Consider the following 23,762-nt stretch of genomic DNA (forward strand, 5'->3'; position numbering starts at 1 on the left):
ATAGCATAATGAATCCCCAGATGCCTCAACTCTAGTGGACTGTGGCAATGGCAGTGGCTCCCAAACTTGAGTGTGCGTCAGAATCACCTGAGACAAGTCACAACAGAGATTGCATGGGTATCATTCACATTCCAGAATTATTAAGACTTTGCCACATTGAAAAGTCTTCTGAGGACAGGTGAGTGCTGGCATCAAATAAGCTCATAGATTATCATCTATTGTGCAGTGGGATTAAAAAAAATCAAACAAACGAGCTCACACAGGTGGATTTTTTATGTTATCTCCAAAATCTTCTGAGCAGAGACACTATGCTCGGAAGGAACATTGATAACATACCTCATTTTGGTAGTCCTGTTTGGGCTTGTATTCATTTTTAAAACAACCCAGAAGGGGTGCAAAATAGAATGTCACTTAATAACCGTTTGACAGCTTCTAATAGAAGTAACATATGCATAGCCCATGACCAGCAAGTCTGCTCATAGATATTTACCCCAGAGAAATGAGAGCTTGTGTCTACCCCAAAAAAATTGTACCAGAATATTCACCACAGCTTTCTTTGCTCATAATAGCAAAGGGAGGAAGGGAGGGAGGGAGGAAGGAAGCAAGCAGCCAGGTGTCCATCAACAGGTGAATCAATTTTTTAAAACTGTGATATTTTCACACAGTGGAATACTACTACAACTACTTATATTCCCAACAGGATGAATCCCAAACACCTTATGTTGAATGAAAGAAGCCAGACACAAATGAGAACATTTTGTATTATTTCAAGTATAGAAAGTCCAGGAACAGGCAAAACTAATCTATAGTGACAGAAAGCAGAATATACTGAGGTGGCTGCCTGAGGATGGGTGGGAAGCGGGAAGAGTAAGGAGCACGGTAGAACTCTTTGGGGTGATGGGCGCGTTCTATTTGTTGATCTGGCCGATGATTACACAGGTGTACACATACATAAAAATTAATGGAGCTGAACGTGTAAGGTCTGGGCATTTCACTGTAGTAAGTTAAACTTCAACAAAGTACTCTCAGCACACATCCGCAGCCGCACCCACGCAAAATCCCAGGAGGCTCAGTGCCAGCTGCAGCCCGGGCCTTGCCCACTTCGCAGAGGCCACGGCCCGAGGCATCCGGTTTCCTCTCGCTCCACTCCCAGCTTCCGCGCATCTCCGAGGGCCAGGACTGGCGCTACCTCTCTGGAAAGCGCCGGCCGGCGGTCCCGGCTGGTCTCTGCCACTGCGGCTCGGCGTCTCCCGCGCCGGGGCTGGGTCGAGTGCGCCCCGCCCTCGCCTGCGCCCGCCGCCCGCCCCGGCCCAGGGGCCGCCCCGCCCCGGCCCGCCCCTCCTTATCTGGCCCCAGGGCCGCGGCCCGGGGAGGCGGCCGGCGGGCTGGGGCCGCGCGATGTCGCACGGAGCCGGGCTCGTCCGCACCACGTGCAGCAGCGGCAGCGCGCTCGGACCCGGGGCGGGCGCGGCCCAGCCCGGCGCGGGCCCCTCGGAGGGGCTGCTGGACACCGTGTACCCCCGCACGCACGCGGCCCTGCTGAAAGTGGCGCAGATGGTAAGAGGGGCCGGGGTCACACGGGGCGGCCCGGGGAGGAAGGGGCCCGGGAGCCGACGCGCCAGGCGGCTGGACCGCGGCGGGCGGGGCGGGGGCCGCGGCGCCGAAGTCAAGTTCGAGGAGGGCTTCCTCGCGCGAAGTTGCCGCCGCAGCCCCCGCGCGGAACTCAGCGCCCGGCCCTTGCCCGCGCACCGGGTCCCCGGGTCCCGAGTTTCTCCAGCCACCGCTCTGCGGGGCCTGACCCGCCTACTCACAGAAACCGTGGGCAAAGTTCCTTTTCGTCTTCCTTCCTCTTCTCTGGCCGTGCCGCTTCGAACCCGGGCCGGGGCTGAAGAGCCTCCCGGGCGGCGGCGCTGAGGCGGCGAAACCCGACCTCCTGGCCGGCCGCGGCCTCGTCTTCCCCCGGCCCCGCGCGGCCGCGCTGCTCGGCGCTGTGCGCAGCGTCCCCCGGGGAGGAGGTCACGGGGTCGCGCGTTCCACGGCGGGGAAAGAGAAGCGGACCCTGGGCCTGGCCGTCCTGGTCTCCTGCGCTCCCGAGGTCCAAGGGCGGGCGGGTGATTAATTGGGAAAGGCCTGTTCCAAGGGGCCGGTACTCGTTCAGGGGGAGCCAGTGTCTTAACTGGGGGACACCTGTGGAGTCAGGCGGGATGAACGAACGTCTGGGCTTTGAGTGTGACCCGCGCAGCACAAGGGCTTTCTGCCAACATCGCCCGGCCTGTTCTCTTGTTCCTACTCTTTCCTTTTTTTCGTTCCCATTTTTTTCTTGTTTTAAAATTTTTAATCTTAAACACTTTTCCGTTTGTAGATATGTTTTGAAACTGGGTTGGGCTGTTTATGACTGTTCACTTAGTGGAATGTTTGCAGCAAGAATGGTGGAGAGGGGAGGGGCAGTTTTGAAAAGAGCTGTGGGGAAAGGCCTGTAGGGATGGGCACAAGGCACAGACCCAGAAGCTGGGACCTGCTAGGGTGGACAACCCGCGAAGGGCCGGACACGGGGTCAGAGCCATCCGTGCGTCCACAGATAGCACTGTTATTCCAGAAGCCGAGTGTGTATAAAGGCTCTAATTTCCTGCGTGGGTCAGAGCTAAAGAGAAGGGGGAGTTTCCTCCTCCCTAAGAGGGATGTCTAGATAGACCAGAATTAGAAAGTAGAGGCATTTTAGCAACATACAAAAAAATCTGGTGCTGAGCAGTGTTAGGTTTGAGCAGGGCACTTTTTTGGCCAGGCTAAGAGATTTGATCAGCCAAATAGAGGAGACCAGCCCACCTCCCCATCCTTAAAAGACGGGCTGGGGTGAGACAGACCCTGCCTGAGCAATGGAAGTGATGAGTTTGGTGGACAGAGATTTCCAGGAGGATGAAAAGCCTCTGTTGGTCTATGAGATTGGTCCACAGAGGTAATGGAGATGAGAAGCCTTCATGTTGGTCCATGAGTTTGAAGAACAAAGATACTGGGAAATGAGAAACCTCCAACTCTCATTTTAAGCTTCTCAGCTAGCCTCTCACCTGTAGCTCTCGTGCCAGGTTGCAGGTGACAGTGATGGGGCCACTGTTCAAAAGAAGAAAATGAAGAATTGAAGAATAACTTTATCTGGCTGTTTCTTTGTGTGCCCTTCTTAAAACCATGCCAGGGGATGCCTACACCTTCCTCAGAGGATGCCCTCCCTGGAACTGCAGGCTAGTTTGATTGGATGCTCTGGGAGTGAAGTTGCTCCTGCAGGATGGCCGTATTACGGTAGAGACTATTTAGGGCTATGGACTTGGGCCTCTTGTCTGACTCCTTCCTATTCTCCTCCTCCTCCTCTGTTTGGGGCTCCTGCTTGGGCATTTGATGTTCATTTTTCTTCTTTACTAGAAAACACTTACTTAACGCAGTGTTAACATTGGAGAAGGGCAGAAGCAGCTAAATCGATGCCCCACTTTGGACACCCTTTCTATGGGTCTCTCGTTTTGACCATTGATGTGTATACTGAACAGGCTGATGCTTTTGTCCTCGCCTTCCCATGAAGTGCTTTCATCATGATCTGATCAGTGGACCTGCCAACATGTTGCCTTAAGAAATCATTGAAAAGGCTGTTCTGTTGGAGAACAGCTTCCCTTGTCTTGGGCCTCTTCTGGGTCCACCACTACTAGAAAATGATAAGGTGAGAAAATAGGAAGAAAATGAGTTTCTAAGTTAGTGTTGTCCTTGACATGTAATTTACACATATGTAATTCTTATAGTCCTCTGGCCACAATGGTTTAGTTTCTTTGATCTTCCTTTGTAGACCAGAGACACAGTTACAGTTCTTGACTTTAAGGGACTGTTTTTTTTTGTTTTTTTTTTTTTTCTAATAGCCTTTTTTTTTTTTTAGCCCCTCTGTTGTTCTTGATAATGTTCTGGGAATTATGTACTATGTGTCATTTATGTATCATCTCATTAAATGTTTCTGAGAATCCAGTAGAGTAACATGTTTGACAGATGAGGAAACCTGCTAAAAAGTTGAAGAACCACTGAAGTCACACAGCTGTCAGTAGCAGCAGTATGACGGGCTCCCGCCTGATGGCCTCATGTCCCCAGAATTCATAACTCCAGTGGAACTGTGGCTTTTTAATAGATCCAGGGAAATCAAAGCTACTTCACATATAGGAAGATTGCAACAATAAAAAAGACAGGTAATAACAAGTGGTGAGGAGGTGGAGGATGTGAAGAAATTGGAACTCTGGTATGCTGCTATTGGGAATGCAAAATGGTACAGCCACTTTGGAAAACAGCCTGAAATTTCTCAAAAGTTACCATGTAATTCTACTCCTACTTATACCCAAGAGAAGTGAAAACATCTGTCCACACAAAGACTCATATGTTGACATATGTTCATAATAGCCAGAAAGTGGAAACAACAGAGATGTCCATCAAATGATGAATGGATAAACAACAACAAAAAAGTGATACATTCATACAATGGAATATTATTCAGCATAAAAATCTAAGGGAGGAAGGAAGTACTGATACATGTATTAATAACAACATGGATGAACCTTGAAAACATTATACTAAAAGAAAAAGCCAGTCCCCAAAGACCACATACTATATGATTCCATTTCTATGAAATGTCCAGAATAGGCAAATTTATAGACATAAAAAGTAGATTAGTGGTTGCTTAGGGCTGGGGCGGGGGGCTGTTGGGAGGAAATAGGAAGTGACTGCTAATGGGTATGGGGTTTCTTTTGGGGGTGATGAAAATGTGGAAATGAAAAATGTGACAGTTGCACAACTCTGAATGTACTGAAAACCCCTGAATTTTTCACTTTAAATTGATGTACTATATAGTATGTGAATTATATCTCAGCCATTAAAAAGAACTAGATCTAGGGAAGAGTTTGAGGGGGCAAGATGCTTTGCATGCAGCCACTGGCTGTGGGGAGGCCACAGACCCATGTCAGGAAACCCCCCTGGTGTCCCCACCATATCCACTGAGAGAGGAGAAATGCCCACCACAGGCCTCACGGAGTCTGGGTTGAAGGGTCAGTTCTCCTGGCATCCCCTGAGTGCCTGAAGGCCCTGAGCTGGAAGGGATGCCCTGGGGTCTGAAGGGGTCCATATATCCTTGCTGGGGGAGTGAGGAGACCCCAGGATGGGGCTCATGTCCTCACCAATGCTCCTTATCTACTTGTTCACTCAGCAGACATGAGTACCACATTCTTCTCCATTTCTGCAGACACAGATAACTGTGACAAAATTCCTGCCTTCTAGAAATCTGTGCTTCAGCTGAGAAGACAGACAAATACCACCAGTGGCTAGTCAGGAAGATAAAAGTTCTGATAGTTGCCCACTTTAGGGAAGAGGGTTAGAGGGCAAACAAAGGTGACATGTGAGTTGAATCTTGACAGATGAGTGTGAGCTTGTCAGGTTGGAAGTGCCATGTTACCCCCCCAGTGCCTTCGTTCAGTGTATGTTTAAGTTGGAGATAAGTGATAAGCTGGGGGTGGTGCGAAGGAAATGATGTAGCAAGAGATAGGCTGGTATTTGGGCAGTTCTTAGTCTTCCCACCTCAGACATTTAGAAATTGGCATCAACTCATTCACTGAGCCTCTGCTATGCTCTGAACTGTATGCTAGGTGTGTGGAATACAGCTATTAACAAGATAGATTCCTTTTGCCTGCGCAGAAAAACAGGCTGTGACATTTGCACAGCCGTAATATGGAAGGGGAACCAGAATGTAGTCCACAAGCAATGAAGATGGAAACCTAAATGTCTTCCAGAAGGTTCATTTATTTATTTGGCAAATACTTATTGAGCAGCTAGTATGTGCTGGGACGCTGTGGAAAGAGGAGCAAACAAGACAGATGAGCTCCTGTCCTCTCTGTGCTTTAATAGAGAAAACGAACATTAATCAAATAGTTATATAATTACAAACCGGGACAAATGTTATGAAGGAGAGGTACGCAGTGGTGTAGAGCATATACTAGGAGGTGTGGCCTTTCTTGGGGGGCTAGGTAGGGCTCTTCTGAGGAAGCAACATCTGATGTGAGCCTCACAAGAAGGAGAAAGAGCACAGCCCACAGCTCTGAGTCTGGAGGGAGGAGTATCCGTATGGCTGGAGGGGAGGGAACAGGGGGACAGGAGTGTGGGTGAGACTGGAGAAGTATGCAGGGACCAGACTCCAAGGTTTGCCAGATCATGATGAGGATTTGGTCCTTGTGCTGAGAAAATCAGGGCAGCATCATGACGATGTCAACTCACCATTGATGTGGTTCTCAGCCAGGGGCTGTACTGCCCCCTAAGGGGTCATTTTGGAACTTTGTGGAAACTTTTTGGCTGCCGCAGGGATAAGGGTTATATTATATATACATTTTATTCATTTCAGGATAGTAATGAGGGCTGTGCAAAATAATCTATATCCTAAAAGAACATTTTGTCTGAAATAAGATTGAAGGAACCTACCCAGGCTGGGTGGCACCTGGGTGAGTGTATGAGCCTGGGGAGAGTGGGTCCTAAAGACCTGCCAGGATGCCTGGGCAGTTCTGGGCTTCACTTAGAGAATTCACAGCTCAGGTGCCAAATGGAATTAGGCTGAGGGGGATCTCAGCCTCTGGTATAGCTGTGAATAGACCTGTGAGTGGAAAAAGGTCCAGCATAACCCAGAATGGTCTGCCCCTTTATGTTTTGTTTTTAGATCTATATGGCAGGGGGACTCCGGTTTGGTTCCCAAATGTGATTTGCACGCCCATGTCCTAGTTCCTGTAAGTTGGAGAGTTAAAGGCAGCAAAGAACCTCACTGCCAGGATTCTTTGACCTTAACCAGTCTGGCCCAAGGATAAAAACTACTTTCTGCCAATGGCCAAGCAAATTAAAAAATAAAACATAATAAAACAAGTTATGGGCTTTATTTCTGGTTTAAAAAAAAAAAAAGTATTAATACTTGTTCCCAACCAGGGGCTGTACTGCCCCCTAGGGGTCATTTTGGAATTTTGTGGAAACTTTTTTGGTTGTCACAGGGATTAAGGTTATATAAATAACCTTACATATACATTTTATATGTGTATATATTAAAATGTATATATGTATACATTTTATTCATTTCAGGATAGTAATGAGGACTGTGTGAAATGCTTTATATTCTAAAAGGATGTTTTGTCTGAAAGGAGACTGAAGGAACCTACCCAGGCTGGGTGGAACCTTTGGGGAAAAAAAGGGAACCAAAATGTCCCAAAACTTTGGGAAACACAAAGAAGAAAATAGACTCTTCCACCTCCTCTTCCTCAAGATTAATATTTAAAGTAAAACTTTATAGTATTTTATAGTAGACAGATATAATTTTGATGGTTTTGGAAAACAAAACTAGGATGGTACTACACCTATTCTGTAAAATGCCTTTTTTGTTTAATATGTGATGAATGTTTTCTCATGGTACTTTATGTTCATCTGGAATTTGATTTTTATTATTGTTGTTGTAGCCAGTCATGGAGGTATTATGGTTTATGTGACCAGCTCCCCTGCCCATTGTGGCTCAGGGAGCTTGCAATTCTGCCCATGTACAAACAAGGACCGTGATGAACTTCTTGTAGAGAAGTCTGGTGTGCAAATCCGTAAATACTCCTCAGGATAAATGGCACTGACCTTTTGCAGAGAGAGAAATGAAGTGCTTCTTGCTTTTCTGAGGTGGCTGGCATTAAACAATTTTCTGGCCTTTTTAACATCTAGAAATTTATGGGTATCCCTGTATCATGTAGGAATTTCAAGGAACGAAGTGCAATAGTGATAGTATTTTAAGTTGCAACAGTATTTTTGGTGTCTGATGACTTGGAAAAGGAACAATGACAGAGACAGACTAGAAGATTCAGAAATGCTTTTAAATGCACTTATATTTAAGTAATGGCAACAGCAGATCTTATCTATTCAGGCTGCAGAGCATAAGGATGTCATAGTCACCGGCAAGAATTTTTGGGCACTCCAAATAACCACCTGCTGCAGGGCTGGGAATCGCTGGCCAGAGGTGAGGCCATATGGTGATGGATGAAGACACCAGCCGAAGGGTCTAGCAGGCTGCAGGGGAGTGGGGAAAGGAGGGTTTGTGGTCCGGTGTGAGTCTGGGGAGTGTCCCATCGGTTTTCTAGCACTACAGTGGGTCCTAGAGACCCTCCAGAGCACTCCTGGGCCATGAAATCCTAGGGGATTCCCTTTTTGGGCCAGTGTATTTACCAAAATTCTTGTTTCAGTAATAAGTTATAAATATATAATTACCGATACAGGGATACCCATTAATTTCTACATGTTAAAAAGGCCAGGGAAGGCCTTCTCTCTTCTCTCTTCCTCCCGGCCCTGGTGCTTCCTGTTCAGCGCCACTGGACAGCCATCTGTTTCCTCCCCTCTGCCATCTGCCTCGCCCTGTGCTGGCCCAGCATGCTGCCCTGGCAGCCTCCCTCTGACCCGCCGCCCGCCGCATGCTGGCTTTCTTTGTCACCACTTTGGCTCAGTGGTTCCCTCACTCGCTGCTCAGTCCCTGGCCTTTCTCACTGAGGTCCTTAGCGAGTCCTGGCAGCAGCAGAGGCCTGGCTCAGAGCCTAGCGCTGGCTCTGGTTGCTCAGCAGCCTCTGGGGCTTCCTAAGGAAAAAGGAGGATGGGACGTGGGCTGGACTCACTTGCTGCCACTGCCACCGCCCCCACCCCACACCGCCTGGCAGAAATCATTAACAGAGCCCTGCTTCTCAGCCTCCTTCGGAAGACGGGTTTCACCTGGTATGTGTTTTAATCAGCAAGGGCAGTGACCTGGCTCTTCTTTTTCTGGGACAGTCTCTCTCTCTCCCTCCCCTCCCCCCTTCTTGATTGACGAAGAGAGAAATTGTTTGTAAAACAGTGTCCATGTATTACTCCAAAAGGATTTCTGTGAAACTTAAGAGAAAAGATGTATCCTCATTTCTTAAGATGGCAAAAATGAAGTTTCTTCTGAAGGGAATAGGAAGGGCGAAAAATGGGAGAAATTAATTAAATGCTTTTGGGTACAGAGTAGAGGGAAACCTTCTGGAAAGCAGAGAGAATTACTAAATATAGTATGACCTCGATATATTTTTATTCTCTTCTTCCTCTTAGGTTTTCTTTATTCCCCTGAGAAGGCGGCAGCAACTCTAAATATGAAGAAGTCTCTTTTTTTTTTAAACTTTCCTCTTAAATTATTGTACTTAATCAAATAATAGCACCTTGAGCTCCCATTAGGTGACATCACGGGGCTAGGTGTTTTTTACATGTTACCTTGCTAATTCCTCACAATAACGTGGGGTGCTCTGAGGCACAGAGGGGTTAGGTAACTTGCCCAAAGCTGCAGAACCATGAATAGTGAAGTTGGGTTTTGGACCAGGTGATCTGGATCCAGAATTTGAGCTCTTAGGAGAACAATTTGGGGTCTTTTTTTTTTTCCTCATGGTCAACATGCTGTGTGTATTTTCCCCATGTGATTAAACATTGCTTGGAAATGATGTGATAACTGCATACAAGCCCATTGTTTGGTTGTACCATAATTTATACATTTGGCTCATTGATGGACAGGCTGTGGCAGATCGAGAAGGTGCTGTGAGCTGTGACAGCAGGTGCTAATGATGATTTCATCCTTTGCCAGGGATGAAATCAGCTGGAGTGGGGAAAACCCCTCACTGGGGTATTAACAGACTAAGTATGTGTGTCGTATTTTAGGAAGCATTTTCACATTACCCGTCATTGTTATTTAAGTCATAAGTTCCTCTAGGAAAGGTTGGGAAGAGAAAGGGGATCTGAGGTTTGAGTTCCTGCTCTACTATGTCAGGTGATTTTACATGCAGTTTTCCTTTGTTTAACCCTTCTAATGACTCAGGATTATTTTCCTTCTTTTGGTTGAACAGAAGCTGAGAGGTTTTATAACTTGCCCAAAGTTAAATAAATTTGTTAAGTTCTGGAGCCAACACTTAACCCAAGTCCAGCCAGGTTGCCTTTTTGCACCATGGTGTGCTGTCTCTCCAGCTACAGGGAGCAGGCTCCCAGACTAGCCCACTGTGGCAGATACACCCTAGGGTGACCCCCAGTGAGTCACACCCTTGTGTAATTCCTTCATCTTGCATGTGGGTGGAATCTCTGACTTGCATCTGCCCAACAGAATATGGCACAGGTGAAAGGATGTCATTCTCACGATTACGTTATGTCACATGCCAAGGTGATGGGATGTTGTAGATGTAATTAAGATCCCAAAGCAGTTGACTCTGAGTTAATCAAAAGGAGATTTTTCCTTAGGTGGACCTGCCTTCATCAGGTAAATGCCTTCAGAAGAGCTACAGAGTCCTTCCCAAAGGGAGAGATTCTCCTGCTGACTCTAAAGGAGAAAACTGCCTTGTTGGGAGAGGGGCCATGTGGCAAGAACTTATGGGCTGTGCCTAGAAGCTAAGAGCAGGTCTCCGTGTACAGCCAGTGGAACAGGACCTCGTTCCCACAGCTGCAAGGAACTGGATGCTGCCAGCAACCACATGACATAGGAAGGGGGCCCTACACCTGCCTGGCCAACATCTTGATTGCAGCCTGGTGTGACCCCGAGCAGAGGACTTCTTCCTGTCCGGATGCCTGCCCGGCAGAAACCATGAGATGATAAATGAACGTTGTTCTGAGCTGCTGAGTTTGTGGTAATTTGCTATGCAGCAGTAGATAACTAACACTCCCACAAAAGCCTGTTTATCCCTCATCAGAGCTGGAGCTTTCAGCCAGGGAGGATGGGGCAATGGCAGTGTCGGGGCAGAGGGCACAGTGTAGGTCCAGAGGACACAGTGACCATTTTTATGACTGGGCTTTGGTCATATGTCATTAGGGTAAGTCCGTTTGTTGAGTTACTGCTCTGGGTGTTGTGCTGCATGTTTCCCGTGCAAGAGCTCATTGTCATTACAACATTCCTTTGAGGTGTTAGTGTTCCCATTTTGCAGATGAGGAAACCAATGCTGGAGTTTAAATATCTTGTCTGCAGCCTCCCAGCTTGTGAAGACTGACTCTGTCAATCATGATTATACATTGTTAAGTTGTATTTGATGTTTTGAATAGATAACATACAATCAAGATTCAGAATATACCAAAAGTCCCCCAGTTCCCAGGAGGGAACCAGTGATGCCAGCTTCTTGTATAACCTTCAGGAATTATTATATGCTTCTGTGTATGTGTGTCTCCCCTCCTGTCAGGATAGAAGCAGATGTATACTCATTTTTCTGTGCTTTTATTATTAGGTCATTAAATATGAAATGTCTCATATCAAGTCAACAATGTCATTTTTTATATCTCAAACAAGAAGCAGTACAATTAATTAAAGTATGCACCTAAACTATCAACACAGTTTTGCCATCTTAACGGTAGCTTGCTTATGCCAGCAGTGAAGAAGCCTGGAGAGCGAGTGGCGATGAAATCGCAAAAGGCATTTTCCACAACTTGTTAATAATTGAATATTTTTCCTTGCAAGAAGTGGTCCAAAGCCTGGAAGAAGTGGTAGTCAGTTGGTGCAAGGTATGGTGAATACGGTGGATGACAGAGAGTTTCCAAGTTCAGCTGCTGTACTTTGAGTAGCGTTGTTTGTGTGACACATCGTTGAGCATTGTCTTGCAAGAGGATTGGCCTGTCTCCATTGACCAATCTCGGCTGCTTAATCCTCATCATTTCATCCAATTGGCTGCAGTAGACATCTGCTGTAATTGATTGACCAGGTTTCATGAAGCTGTAGTGGCAATTACCAGTGCTGGACCACCAAACAGACACCATTAGCTCTTTTTGATGAGTATTCAAGAATCAGTTCTTCATCACATGTAACAATAATACGATGTAGAAATGGTTTGCCTTTATGTTGTGACAGCAAAGAAAGGCAAACTTTGAGATGATTTCTCTTCCAATGCTTGTTTAATTCATGTGACACCCATCTATCCAGCTTCTTTACCTTGCTGATTTGTTTCAAATGGTCTAATATTGTTGAGATAGTAATGTCAGACCTTGCTGCTGATTCACACACGGATTGAGATAGATTTGCTTCCACTACAGCTTTCAGCTCATCATTATCCACCTTGGTCTCAGGTTGCCCATGTGACTCATTTTCATGATTAAAATCACCGGAACAGAACTTCTCAAACCATTGACATACTGTGCGTTCATCAGCCACATCCTTCCCAAATACTTAGTTGATATTTCATGCCATGTACACTGCATTGGTTCCATGATGAAACTCATATTCAAAAATAACATGAATTTTTGACTTATCCATGGTTTCACAAAAATTGCTCTAAAAAAAATTGACAGGCTGGGCATGGTGGCTCATGCCTGTAATCCTAGCACTCTGGGAGGCTAATACGGGAGGATTGCTAAGGTCAGGAGTTCAAGACCAGCCTGAGCAAGAGTGAGACCCTGTCGCTACCAAAAATAGAAAGAAATTAGCTGGACTAATAACTAAAAATATATAGAAAAAATTAGCCGGGCACGGTGGCGCATGCCTGTAGTCCCAGCTACTCGGGAGGCTGAGGCAGGAGGATCACTTGAGCCCAAGAGTTTGAGGTTGCTGTGAGCTAGGCAGACACCATGGCACTCCAGCCTGGACAACAGAGCAAGACTCTGTCTCCAAAAAAAAAAAAAAAAATTGACAGATAATCACAAGCCAAATTGTGCATTTGAAAGGTGTACCTTTACAATACAAATAAAACAAGATGTGTCAAAGTGAAATGTCAGAGATATCAACTTACAACTTAGTACTTAAGGAAATCAGACATTTCATACTTAATAACCTAAGTACTTAACTTTCCATCTTGGCAATAATTTCATATCCATCCAGAAATGTTCTTATTCTTCTCATTCTCTTTACTAGCTGCATTGTATTCTATAGAATGGTTATACTGTGTTTGTTTAACCAATCCCCTGTTGACAGAAATTTAGTTTATTTCCTGTTTTTTGTTATCTAACTGTTGTAGTGGCTACCTTTGTACATATCATAGTTTTGTGTGTACATGAGAATATCAGGAAAAATTCCTAAAAGTAGAGGACTTGCATCAAATGTTGCGTGCTCTTGGAAATTTTTTTCATCTGTCCTGAAACTCAGCTTCTCAAACTTACCACCTTGTGATCTCTTCCCAGAGGGATCCAGGGGTCTTCCATGTCCATTGTCATTGGAAAAAGACTATTTTGTGTTCAGATAACGTTCAGAGTCCACTACTCTGGTATCCCACTCAACTTTATTTAAGATATTAGGAACCAGAGAAGTTCAGGTAGGAAACAGGAAGACTTGTGTGACCAGCATTTTTCTTAGAATTTCCCAAGGTCCATCACAGGGAGTGTTGAAGTCAGCTTCCCTAAAAGCAGAGCTAGACATGGGGATTCTTTGTGCAACTGGCTTATCGAGAGAGTGAAGCAAACTAGGGCAGAAAGAGCGAGACAAAGATGAGTTTCAGTAGCCTAGCCTCAGTGTGAGCCTGTGGGGAGCTCTGGAGAGTGAAACGTACCACAGAGATTGTCCTGCTTTGAGTACAAGAGGCCTTTGTACCCCTTTCACTGGCTGTAGATCAGGGAGGGGTGTAGATAAACTCCCCGGGACTTCTGAATCAGACAGCTCCAGTTGTCCAAGGGAAATCATTAGCAGAGGGGAGCCAGCGTGAGGAGTTAGCAGCAGCACCTGCAGTAGCTGGGCGATGGGTGCACTGACCTGGTGAACAAGAGCCGGGGATCTGAGCAGGGCACCAACACAGTCCCTGCTTGTATTCCGGAGTAGTCGTTGGATTTGCCTCCTGTCTATCTGATGTCTGCTGAGGCTCTAAGCTGATGACCTCTGGGGACATACAAATCTGACTGCATCTTCCTTCCTCCACAAACCTGGCTCATGTGTATTCTTGCCCAGATATCCCCCTGGATCTGTCATGCCAGGCAGCTGCCCGACAGACCTCATAAGACTTTTGATGTTACTTTTTGCTCCCCTCTTAAAGAGTTGTGTTATAGTTTTTTTAACTCCAATTTGAAACAAAGGGAAGGAAAAAATGTTTACTGAATGAAAAATAAAATCAATAGAGAGCAAAATAATTTCTGTGACCTTTTACAGACAAAGTCATGGCAACATAAATAACTTGACCCTGCCTTTTTTAACTTCTTGGAAAGACCTAAGACCATAACCACAGAAAAAGTTTCCTGGAGATCAAGTATTTGATTTCTGAGATGGGGGCCTTATTGACACATACCATTGTGGGTTTCACTTGGAAAAGGTAAAAGAGGCACCGTGGTCCCTCCTGTTGCTGATGTGACATTGGTTTTACAAGAGTGCCTCAGTGTCTCCACTATTGATCAGTGTGTCCTGTTTACTGACCGCCGTGTTGGGCAGAGGAAAGAACTCTGGAGCGTGACACGTGTCCCCTGGGCCCGATGAGGGTCTGCGTGCTGACAGTGAGTCTCCTGTCGCAGTTTGTGATGACGTCAATCCTTCATTCAGAGATGTGATCGCTACTTTAACGTATAGTTGTCTTACCGTGGTTTAGGGATGAAAAATTACTTTCCAGATGTAGTGGGTTGAATGATGACCACTGAAAATGTTTTCCACTTCCTAATTCTGGAACCTGTGAGTGTTACCTTACTTGGAAAAAGGGTCTTCTCCCAAGTAATTAAGTTAAGGATCTTGAAATGAGGGAATCATCCTGAGTTATCTGGCTGGGCCCTAAATCCAATGACAAGTGTCCTTGTAAGAGACACAGAGAGAAGGTGATGGTGATGTGACGAGGCAGCAGAGATTTTGGTGATGCGGCTGAGAGCCCAGGAATGGCAGGGCAGCCACCGGGAGCTGGGAGAGACAAGGCATTCTCCCCTAGGGTCTCCAGAGGGAGAATGGTCCTGCGATGCCTTGACTTCAGCCCAGTGAATGCTGATTTCAAACTTCTGGCCTCCAGAACTGTGGGAGATTAGGTGTCTGTTGTTCTAAGCCACCAAATTCGTGGTAGTTTGTTACAGTAGCCACAGGAAACTAATACAACCAAGTAAAGACTTTCCACTGTGGTCAGATTCTAAAAATCTTCAACATTATAGACTGTAGGCATTTAGTAGTTTCTCCTTTTAGAAGCACTTTGCTCATTTCCAGGAATGAACTTTCAGAGAGGTGATGGCCACCCTTTCTGCCTCTCTGAATGGCAGTGACAGCTCAGTCCTCTCTGACTGCGTCTTTTTCCTTGATAGCTTATTCAAAAAGAGCAGCTGTGCTTGAATTTCTGCTGAGAAAAACAGAACAATAAAGACAGAAGAGAGTGGTTCTCAGATGGCAGTGTGGAGGTGAAAAGATGAGAAGTACATTTCAAAGAAGCACTGCTTCTGGCCTTCCACAGATGATGAATGAAGTGTCCTCAGATTCCCCCAGACCAGTAGAATGCCAAATAAATCTTACGGCATTCTCGTAGAGTCTTTAAAGATAAGCTAGTACAGCTCAGAAACATATGTATTAAGGTGGTCAAGTTGGCACTGCTTAATCTACTGCTTGTGAATTGGTTGCTATTTTTTATTTATAAAAATGTCTGATGATTTAAGCCTCTAAATTATATATACTTTTTAAATTTTTCATTTATAAATGATTCCAAATGTACAGAAACTTTTCAAGAACAGTATAAGGAACTTCCCATAACCCCTTCCCCCAGGCTCTCCAATTAACATTTGACATTTGTTTAATCATTTTTAATTTATATACATTAATTATTTTTTTCTCCAAACCATTTGAGAGTGAGTTGCAGATCTCATGTACTGTTGTCCATCAGTACTTCAGTGTGCATTTCGTAAGAAGAAGGACTTTCTCTGACATAGCCATAGTACAGTTACCTAAATCAGGAAATTAATGACACCAAGGCTATTATCTTATCTACAAGCCTTATTAAGATTTTCACCACCTTGTTAAGATTTCACCACTGACCCACTAATGTCCTTGTTCTGGTCTAGGAGCCCATCCCGCATCTTGAGGTACATTCGGTTGTCAGGTCTCTTTAATCCCCTTCAATCTGGAACAGTTTCTCAGTCTTTCTTGTCCTTCATGACCTTGACATTTGTGAAGAGCCCAGGACAGAGCAACCCTGGCATTGGATATTAAAGTCAGTTTGGGGGGGACCTTCTGATTCTCAGCATTTTATGGCTACACTGGAGGCAAAAGAGAAAGAAGGAAAAGAAGATTTGGCATGCCTTATCACAATTTTAGTGCTTTTGTTTTCACAAAAGTCTCTTTTGCTAACTTCCTATCTGAAGTTAATAGCTAATAATTCAAGTTGAGCTTAATTTTATGTTCTTTTCTTTAAAAAAGTCTTAGCTCAAATGTCACCTCCTTGGGATAATGACTAAAATGGATTGAGGGCTTATTACCTATGAAGTCTTATTCTATGAACTTGACATGAATTGCCTCATTTAATCTTCACAACAGCCCTATCATTTAGGTACTGTTATTTTTCATGTTTTATAGATAAGAAAACAGAGAAGCAAACCCAGTCCTGGGGTATGCCTGCTTTCCCTCTGTCCTGCTCCCCGTCCTGCCTCAGAAGGGCCTTCCCCGACCCCCAGCCCCAGCCACCATCTCTCCTATTGTCCAGTTCCGATTTCATCACAGCCTTTGCCAGCACAAACCCCTTGTTCACACCTTCATGGCTCGGTTATGGTGGGTCATCTCCACTGGGACCTGAACTGCAGGGGGGACAGCAACTTTTCTGTTGGGTCACCACAGGATGTCCAGTTCCTAAGGTGCTGCCTGGGACACAGAAAGCAGTCATAATCATTTTTTATTTAATGAATGAATGCATATTTTTTTTGACAAAGCCTTTGGTAATAGTGCTCCTTTCAAAAAAGTCAGCATGAGTGAAGTTGAGAGGCTTTGGTCTCCCTCAGAAGATGAAATTGTGCTTTGTCAGAGGTGCCTGCTGCAGAGGGGCTTGGGGAGTGGCCGGGGGCATGCAGCTGCAGACCTGTGGGCCAGGAGGCTGGGAGAAGGCTCGGGGGTGGGGGTGGGGGGACCCCGGCAAGGAGAGGCTGGGTTGCCTGTCATGGAGCAGCCCCCAGGTTTCTGATAAGGATGCAGGTTCCATGCTGGCTGCCAGCCTTTTGTGACAGCACCTTTCTTTTTTATTTAGTTGAGCTGACAGGTTTCCACCGACTCATAATCAAAACAGTGGTTCCTACGCCAAAGCAAACAGACAAGTGGAGGGATGAGAGACGTGTCTGTCAGTTGATCAAGCTGTCAGGGCAGGTTCCTAATTTAAAACAACACCAGGAAACACTGAATAGTGACATTACTGTACTGTAATAAAGGCTAAGAGAATCGAATGCCAGGAGTGGCAAGCTCACTTTCAGATTTCCATTTCTGGCTCGAGTGCCATGGCTGCGGGGGCGGGGAGGGGTCCTAGTCTTGGCTCTTTGCCTGGCAGAGACTCTACTTCAAGTCACTTCGTCAGATGTTCATTAGTGCCTGCTCTGCCCCAGCCCTGTGCCAGCTGCAGGGGATCAGCAGTCGGCGAGGCCCATCTGGCCCTTCCTGTGTGGCTGCAGACCTGGGCACTGAGCAGGTATCATATTTCATCGCATCTGAGGCACCATTGCTTTAGGCACACCCAAGAAAGAAAAAAAAATTAATTATAGGATGACACAAATCTCTCTTAGAATTTTTATCTTATGCTTATTGAAAAGGTTCTTTTAGGCTTAATTAAATATAGATTTTTATGTATTCTTGTGAATACTTAAAAAGGAAAATAGGTGAAGGAAAATAAATTGGTTGAGATATTCCTAAAATCTTTTTGCAGTCAGAGCCCTCCTTCCTCTCCTAAATCTCTTTTTATTTTAAGAGTATTTTTACATACACTGCTGTCCTCTATGCCATCAGCATTTCTCAGGAGAATCCATACAAGAACCAAAAGCCATTGGTTCTGGGCTTTTAGCTGGCTTTTGACTCTTGCTTTGAGAACGATGCTAAACATGCCTGATTCACCGTCCCGTCCCTGCCATCTCAGCCTCACACCCGAGGGTTCCCAGGGGCTAGGGTGTTCCACTCTTGTCCCTGGGATTTTCTTCCATGCTGTTGGAAGTTTGATGCTGGCATGTTTGATGTTGGCACACGCTCATGCAATGAGAACTGCTCCACAACTGCTATTTGGCCAGCGACGCTTGTAAGATACACCCGGCTTGAGGAAAGTAAAAATGTGAAAGGAGTATCTGTCAGTCAGTGAAGTGTGGTTAGTGCCAGGATGCTGAGTGTTACAGAGGGGGAAGTAGAGGGTGCTGTGAGCACAGATAACAGGGTCCTCCCCAGTATCTGGTCAGACCTTCCTGGGGAAGGAAGCTCCAGGCTGAGACCTGATGCATGGGAAGCAGTGCGGGAGGAAAAGGTGGGAAGAGTGTTCTGGAGGAAGTAACAGCTTCTGCAAAGGCCTGGAGTTGAGAGAGAAGCAAAAGTGTTTGAAATCTTGGTCAGTTCACAAAATGGCCTTTTTGGTAGTGATGAAGGATGGAAGAGCCGGTAACCATAGAAATAAGTTAGTGGTTCTGTAGGGCTTTGCCAGGTTCCCCACTATTGCGCACTATCTCCTAGAAACTGCCGGAGGAATTGACGCAGTGAGCATGTTAACTTACCTGTTTCATTTGGGTCTTCCATTGAAGAGATTTTGTAGGTCTAGCATTTTTTTTTATTTTTGAGATTTTATGTTATTACACAAATATGATTAGAACATTATATAATTAAATCCAAAATCATATTAAAAACTAAATTCACCTGTGGACCCACCGTTCCTTAGATTTTACAAATGTTATATTTTGGTCCTTGTTTAAGAGTATATGTAAAGTTTGCAGGGCTGTAATCCAACTGATTACAATCGTAGATTCTGCTTTGTTGCGTGTTTTTTATTATGAAATTTAATATTTTGTTACATGTCTCTGTTGCAATAAAGTCTTCATAATTGCACATATGTGCAGTCATCTCAGTAGACATTCTTTCATTTATGTAACCATTTACTTTGACCATGTAGGTTGCTTTTGAGCTTTTAGCTGCTATAAATGATACTACATTGAACATTTGCAGAAATTGGCAAACTATGGCCCTGAGACCAAATCCAGCCTGCCACCTGTGTTTGTAAAGTTATACAGGAACACAGCCAAACCCATTCACTTATGTATTGCATATGGCCACTTTCGCATTACAACAGCAGAATGGAATAGTTGCAATTAAGATTGTGATCTGCAAAGCCAAAAATATTTACTATCTGGTCCTTTACCAAAAAGAAATTACCAGCCTCTGTTTTATGGTATGTAGTAGAGCTTTCTTTTGACTTGGATTGTTTTTCTTAAGATAAATTGTAAGAGATGGGACACTCAGGATATATAAGTTATTTTGTAGATTTCAAAATAGCTTCGAGGCCGGGCACGGTGGCTCACGCCTGTAATCCTAGCTCTCTGGGAGGCCGAGGCGAGCAGATTGTTTCAGCTCAGGAGTTCGAAACCAGCCTGAGCAAGAGCGAGACCCCGTCTCTACTAAAAATAGAAAGAAATTAATCGGACAACTAAAAATATATAGAAAAAACTAGCCGGGCATGGTGGCGCATGTCTGTAGTCCCAGCTACTCGGGAGGCTGAGGCTGTAGGATCGCTTGAGCCCAGGAGTTTGAGGTTGCTGTGAGCTAAGACGACGCCACGGCACTCTAGCCCGGGCAACACAGTGAGACTCTGTCTCAAAAAAAAAAAAAAAAAAAAATAGCTTCGAATTTATAACATGAATATGGTCCATATAGACAGTGACATATCAGAACAAATGAGTTAGGTGATTCCTTCATTCATTCATTCATTAACCATTACAAGGTTACAGTAATTAGAAGATATCACTAAAGTACCTTTGGTCCCTTTTGTTTGTACTCAGAGGTTACTAATCGACACCTCCATTATAACTCCTCTGTTAGCACCCAGTTCTTTTTATTCATAGTATTTCTCACAGTTTTTTTGTTATATTAGTGTAACACTAGCTGCTGAACAAATAAACCCTCAAAGGTCAGTGGTTTAACACAATACCTCCTCCTCCCCCATTTAGGAACCCCAGCATAGGCGTTCCTGGTCAGTGGGCAGCTCTCTCCTATGTGGCTGCTTAAATTTGGGCTAAGATTTTTCTATTCTTTTTGTAACTTCATTTTTTGGAAAAGAGCCCACTGAAATCCATGCAATGGACACACTGGTGTATGCTCAGATGCCCCCGTTATTACTGTGGTATTCATTCCCCCCAGATGCCAGGGATGTGGCCTGCTGAGTTCCTCTCCAGAAACTGCCTTTGGCCAAAGGGATTTACCTCACCCAAGGTGATGCCTGTCCTCTCCCTGGGGGCAGCCTCTAGCCAGTGCTGGTCAATGGGGGAGTTATGAAGGCCTGGTCTCCTTACCTCAACGGAGATAACTCAGGAGACCCATCCCAGCCAGGCTCCTTGGAGGGTCAGCAAAGGCCTATGTTATAGCTGCCCAAATCCTCCGTCCCCTCTGTCCTGCCTCTCTCACTGCCCCACGCTGTCTCTCACAGAGCACTCCCCAGCCAACTCTTCTTTCTCAGAGTCTACTTCCAGGGAACTCTCTGTTCCACACCACACCCCGCCAAATGACCAAACTAAGCTTTCTTGTTTCATTTTCTTTCTTAACTTTCCATTGACTTTGCAAGTTTGTACCTTTTTTGCTGCTCTTCGTAATGCTATTTCAGCATGCATTCCCACCTTCCATTTGGTGCAAGTGTCTGCTCTTCCCCTCATCCTTGACATTTCTAACTAAGGCTCCTTTTATGGCCTCATTACTTTCGGAAGAGGTGAAGTACAAATTACTAAGATAATAAATATTCAAATTGCACAGACCATCTGCCCCTGAACAGATGTCCACTCTAAGTCAGCGTCAGTCTCCATTCCCCGGGGCAAGGGCAGAGGGGAAGGCTAACGGCTGCAGGAAGGACTGTCTTCTCCAGAGGAAGAGGGAGGCTGGGGAAGTGGTGGCTTCTGTTGAGTTTCTAATTCATGCTCAGAAAGAGACTTCTTCCAGAAAACTCAGCTGAGGAAGAGGAAATGATAACCCAAGAATGTTAAGATACTTGGGCTGCAGATTGTTTACCACAATGGAAGTATTCCATGGACCCGATAAGGGCTTTATTTTTGCATTTAGCTGTCATGAGTAGAGCATGTGATGCATGCCAGGTGCTGTGCTTAGTGCTTTTCAGTTTTTGTCTTAGACGAGCTAGCCCTCTAGTTGGGGTACTATTTGTAACCCCCACTTTCCGGTGGGAAAACAGGCTCAGGGAGGTTACTTAGCCTTTCCACCTCAGACAGCTTGTAAGAGGCAATGGGAATTTAACTCCAGGTCTGTTTGACTCCAGAGACAAAAGCTCTGAATCTGCAATATTCTGCCTCCCTTCTGTATAGACTGAGATTGCTACAGCCTAGCCTGGGGACCAGGGGTGTGCAAAGTACTTTGGCTGGTGGGGGAAGTGAACTTATTCAAGATGCAGATTCCTGAGCCCCAACTCAGACCTACTGGGTTAGAAACTCTGGCTGAGGGGCCCAGGGACTGGCATTTTAACACATCCCCTGGCTGAAACACTCTCTGAATGGTGAGGATGGTGCGTATAGACGTCCTCGCTGCTATACAGATCACAGGCCACCCTCATAACTTCCCTTGCCTGTGTCTCAGGCAAACCAGGACGTAAGACCATGAGCACCTTTGCAATACCTGCAGGTCATCATCCTCTTCCACTGTTGTGCTGCCTGTTCAGTAGACCCTCCTATTAGGATTAAGTACCTTCATGCTGTTCTTCATCTACTGATCAAGGGAGGGAAACTGAGGCAGTGTAACTGCAGGATTCCCACTGCCTGAGTGAGATCTTGGGTTGGTCATCTACCCTCTCTGTGCCTCCTTTCCCTTATCTGTGAAATGGACATGATGATATTACCTGGTTCCAAGGGTTACTATGCAGATCATCTATGAAGTATTTGAGCTCTGAATAAGTGCTAGTTATTATTCTGTTATCTCCTTTCGGTATCCTAGTGAGATCTTTAGTCTTTAACCTACCAGTCAGCTGGGTCTGTTCTTGCTATTCCGTATTCATAATATTTCCTACAAGGTCCTCCTTCCCTCTTCCCCTTTGCACATCTCCAACTTACCTCTACATATCGACGTTGGTCCCTTTGCTAGGAATATTAGATTGGCACAAGCCAGCATTGGAGTGGAGGAGAGCAACCACCTGGACTTCATTCAAGGGCATTACAGAGGTTACATTTTGTATTCAGCTCTCACATGTAAAGCAGGCTGTATGTGCCAGGCTCGTGTTTTGACTAAGCAGAGACATCAAGGTGATGAAGAAAGAACACTGGGTTGGCTCCTGGTTCTGCTGCCCACCATGTGGGTAATCCTGGGTAGATCATATCCCTCTGTTGGTCTCAGTTTTCTCTTGCAAAGTAGGGGGAAATTTCTCAAGATCAGTGTTGTTCTAATAATTATATATACTTGCATGTATGTCCTGCATAAGAATATGAATTGCTGGCAGATTCCAAAAAGCCTGGGTGCTGGTATCAATGAGCTGTGAGTGTTGGGGGCTGGGCATTCCTGGAATTCCAGGGCAGAGAAAGTCAGAGTTCTGAAAATGCCCTGTGGAAATGCCACAGGGAGGTTTTTACAAAGTATAGTGAGGGCTGGGGTCTCCAAATTTCATCTTATCTCCAAAACCTGACTCTCACTCAGAGACAGTGTCATCGGGCGTCTCTTGGCAGATGTCTTTTTCTTTTAACTTAAAAAAAAATAGCATCTTTACTGAGATATATTTCACATACCATATAAATCATCTACTTAAAGCGTCCAATTCAATGGTTTTGGTATATTCAAAGAGTACTACCAGCAGCACCACAGTCAATTTCGGGACACCTAGAACCGTTCTGTGGGTTTTGACAAATGCATAGTCATGTATCCACCACCACAGAGTGACACAGAACAGCCCCATCACACCGAAACATCCTTCGTGCTGCCCCTTTGTAGTCAACCCCTCTCCCCACCTTGTAACTCCTGGCAGACACTATCTGTTCTCCATTTCTGTAGTTGTGCTGTTTCTAGAATGTCATGTAAATAGCATCATAATGGTATGTATGTAGCCTTGGGACTGGCTTCTTTCACTTAGCAAAATGAATTTAAGATTCACCTATGTTATCATGTGAATTAATTAATTGTTCCTTTTTATTACTGAGTAGTATTCCATTGTATGGATGTATGTTTCATCTATTCATCAGTTGAAGGACATCTGTTTCAGGTTTTGGCAATTAGGAATAAAATTGCTACAAATATTTACTTACAGGTTTTGCTTGTGCGTGCATGTGTGTGTGCGCATGTGTGAATGTAAGTTTTCATTTCCCTTAAATAAATACCTAGGAGTGGTTTTGTTGGGTCATATGTTAAGTGTATATTCAAATTTGTAAGAAACTACAAAACTGTTTTTCACATTGGCTGTACCATTTTGCATTCCCACAGCAATGTATGAGGGTTCTAGTTGTTTACCACGCTTGATAGCACTTGGTATTATCAATATTTTTTGGTTTTGTTTTTGTTTAATTTTAGCCATTCAAATAGGTATGTAGTGATTTGTTATTGTGGTTTTAATTTCCGTTTCCCTAAAGACAAAATGTTGAGCATCATTCCATGTCCTTGTTTGCCATCCATACAGCCTCTTTGGTGAAGTATCTTTTCAAATTTTTTTGCCCATTTTAAAAAATAG

At 45.0% G+C, this 23,762-nt stretch overlaps 1 protein-coding gene across 2 annotated transcripts in view; it reads left to right on the forward strand.

Moving 5' to 3' along the window:
* Positions 1–1,159: 1,159 nt before the first annotated feature.
* CMTM7 (CKLF-like MARVEL transmembrane domain containing 7) overlaps positions 1,160–23,762 on the forward strand; it is a 50,112-nt gene continuing 27,509 nt past the window's right edge. For both annotated transcript variants that reach the window (XM_012646889.1, XM_012646890.1), the window contains exon 1: positions 1,160–1,557. In XM_012646889.1, the coding sequence (XP_012502343.1) occupies positions 1,399–1,557 (159 nt within the window). In that variant the 5' untranslated portion in view covers positions 1,160–1,398. The remainder of the gene's footprint in view (positions 1,558–23,762) is intronic.

Source organism: Propithecus coquereli, unplaced genomic scaffold, assembly GCF_000956105.1.
Source record: "Propithecus coquereli isolate 6110/MARCELLA unplaced genomic scaffold, Pcoq_1.0 Scaffold251, whole genome shotgun sequence".
Classification (NCBI taxonomy): domain Eukaryota; kingdom Metazoa; phylum Chordata; class Mammalia; order Primates; family Indriidae; genus Propithecus; species Propithecus coquereli.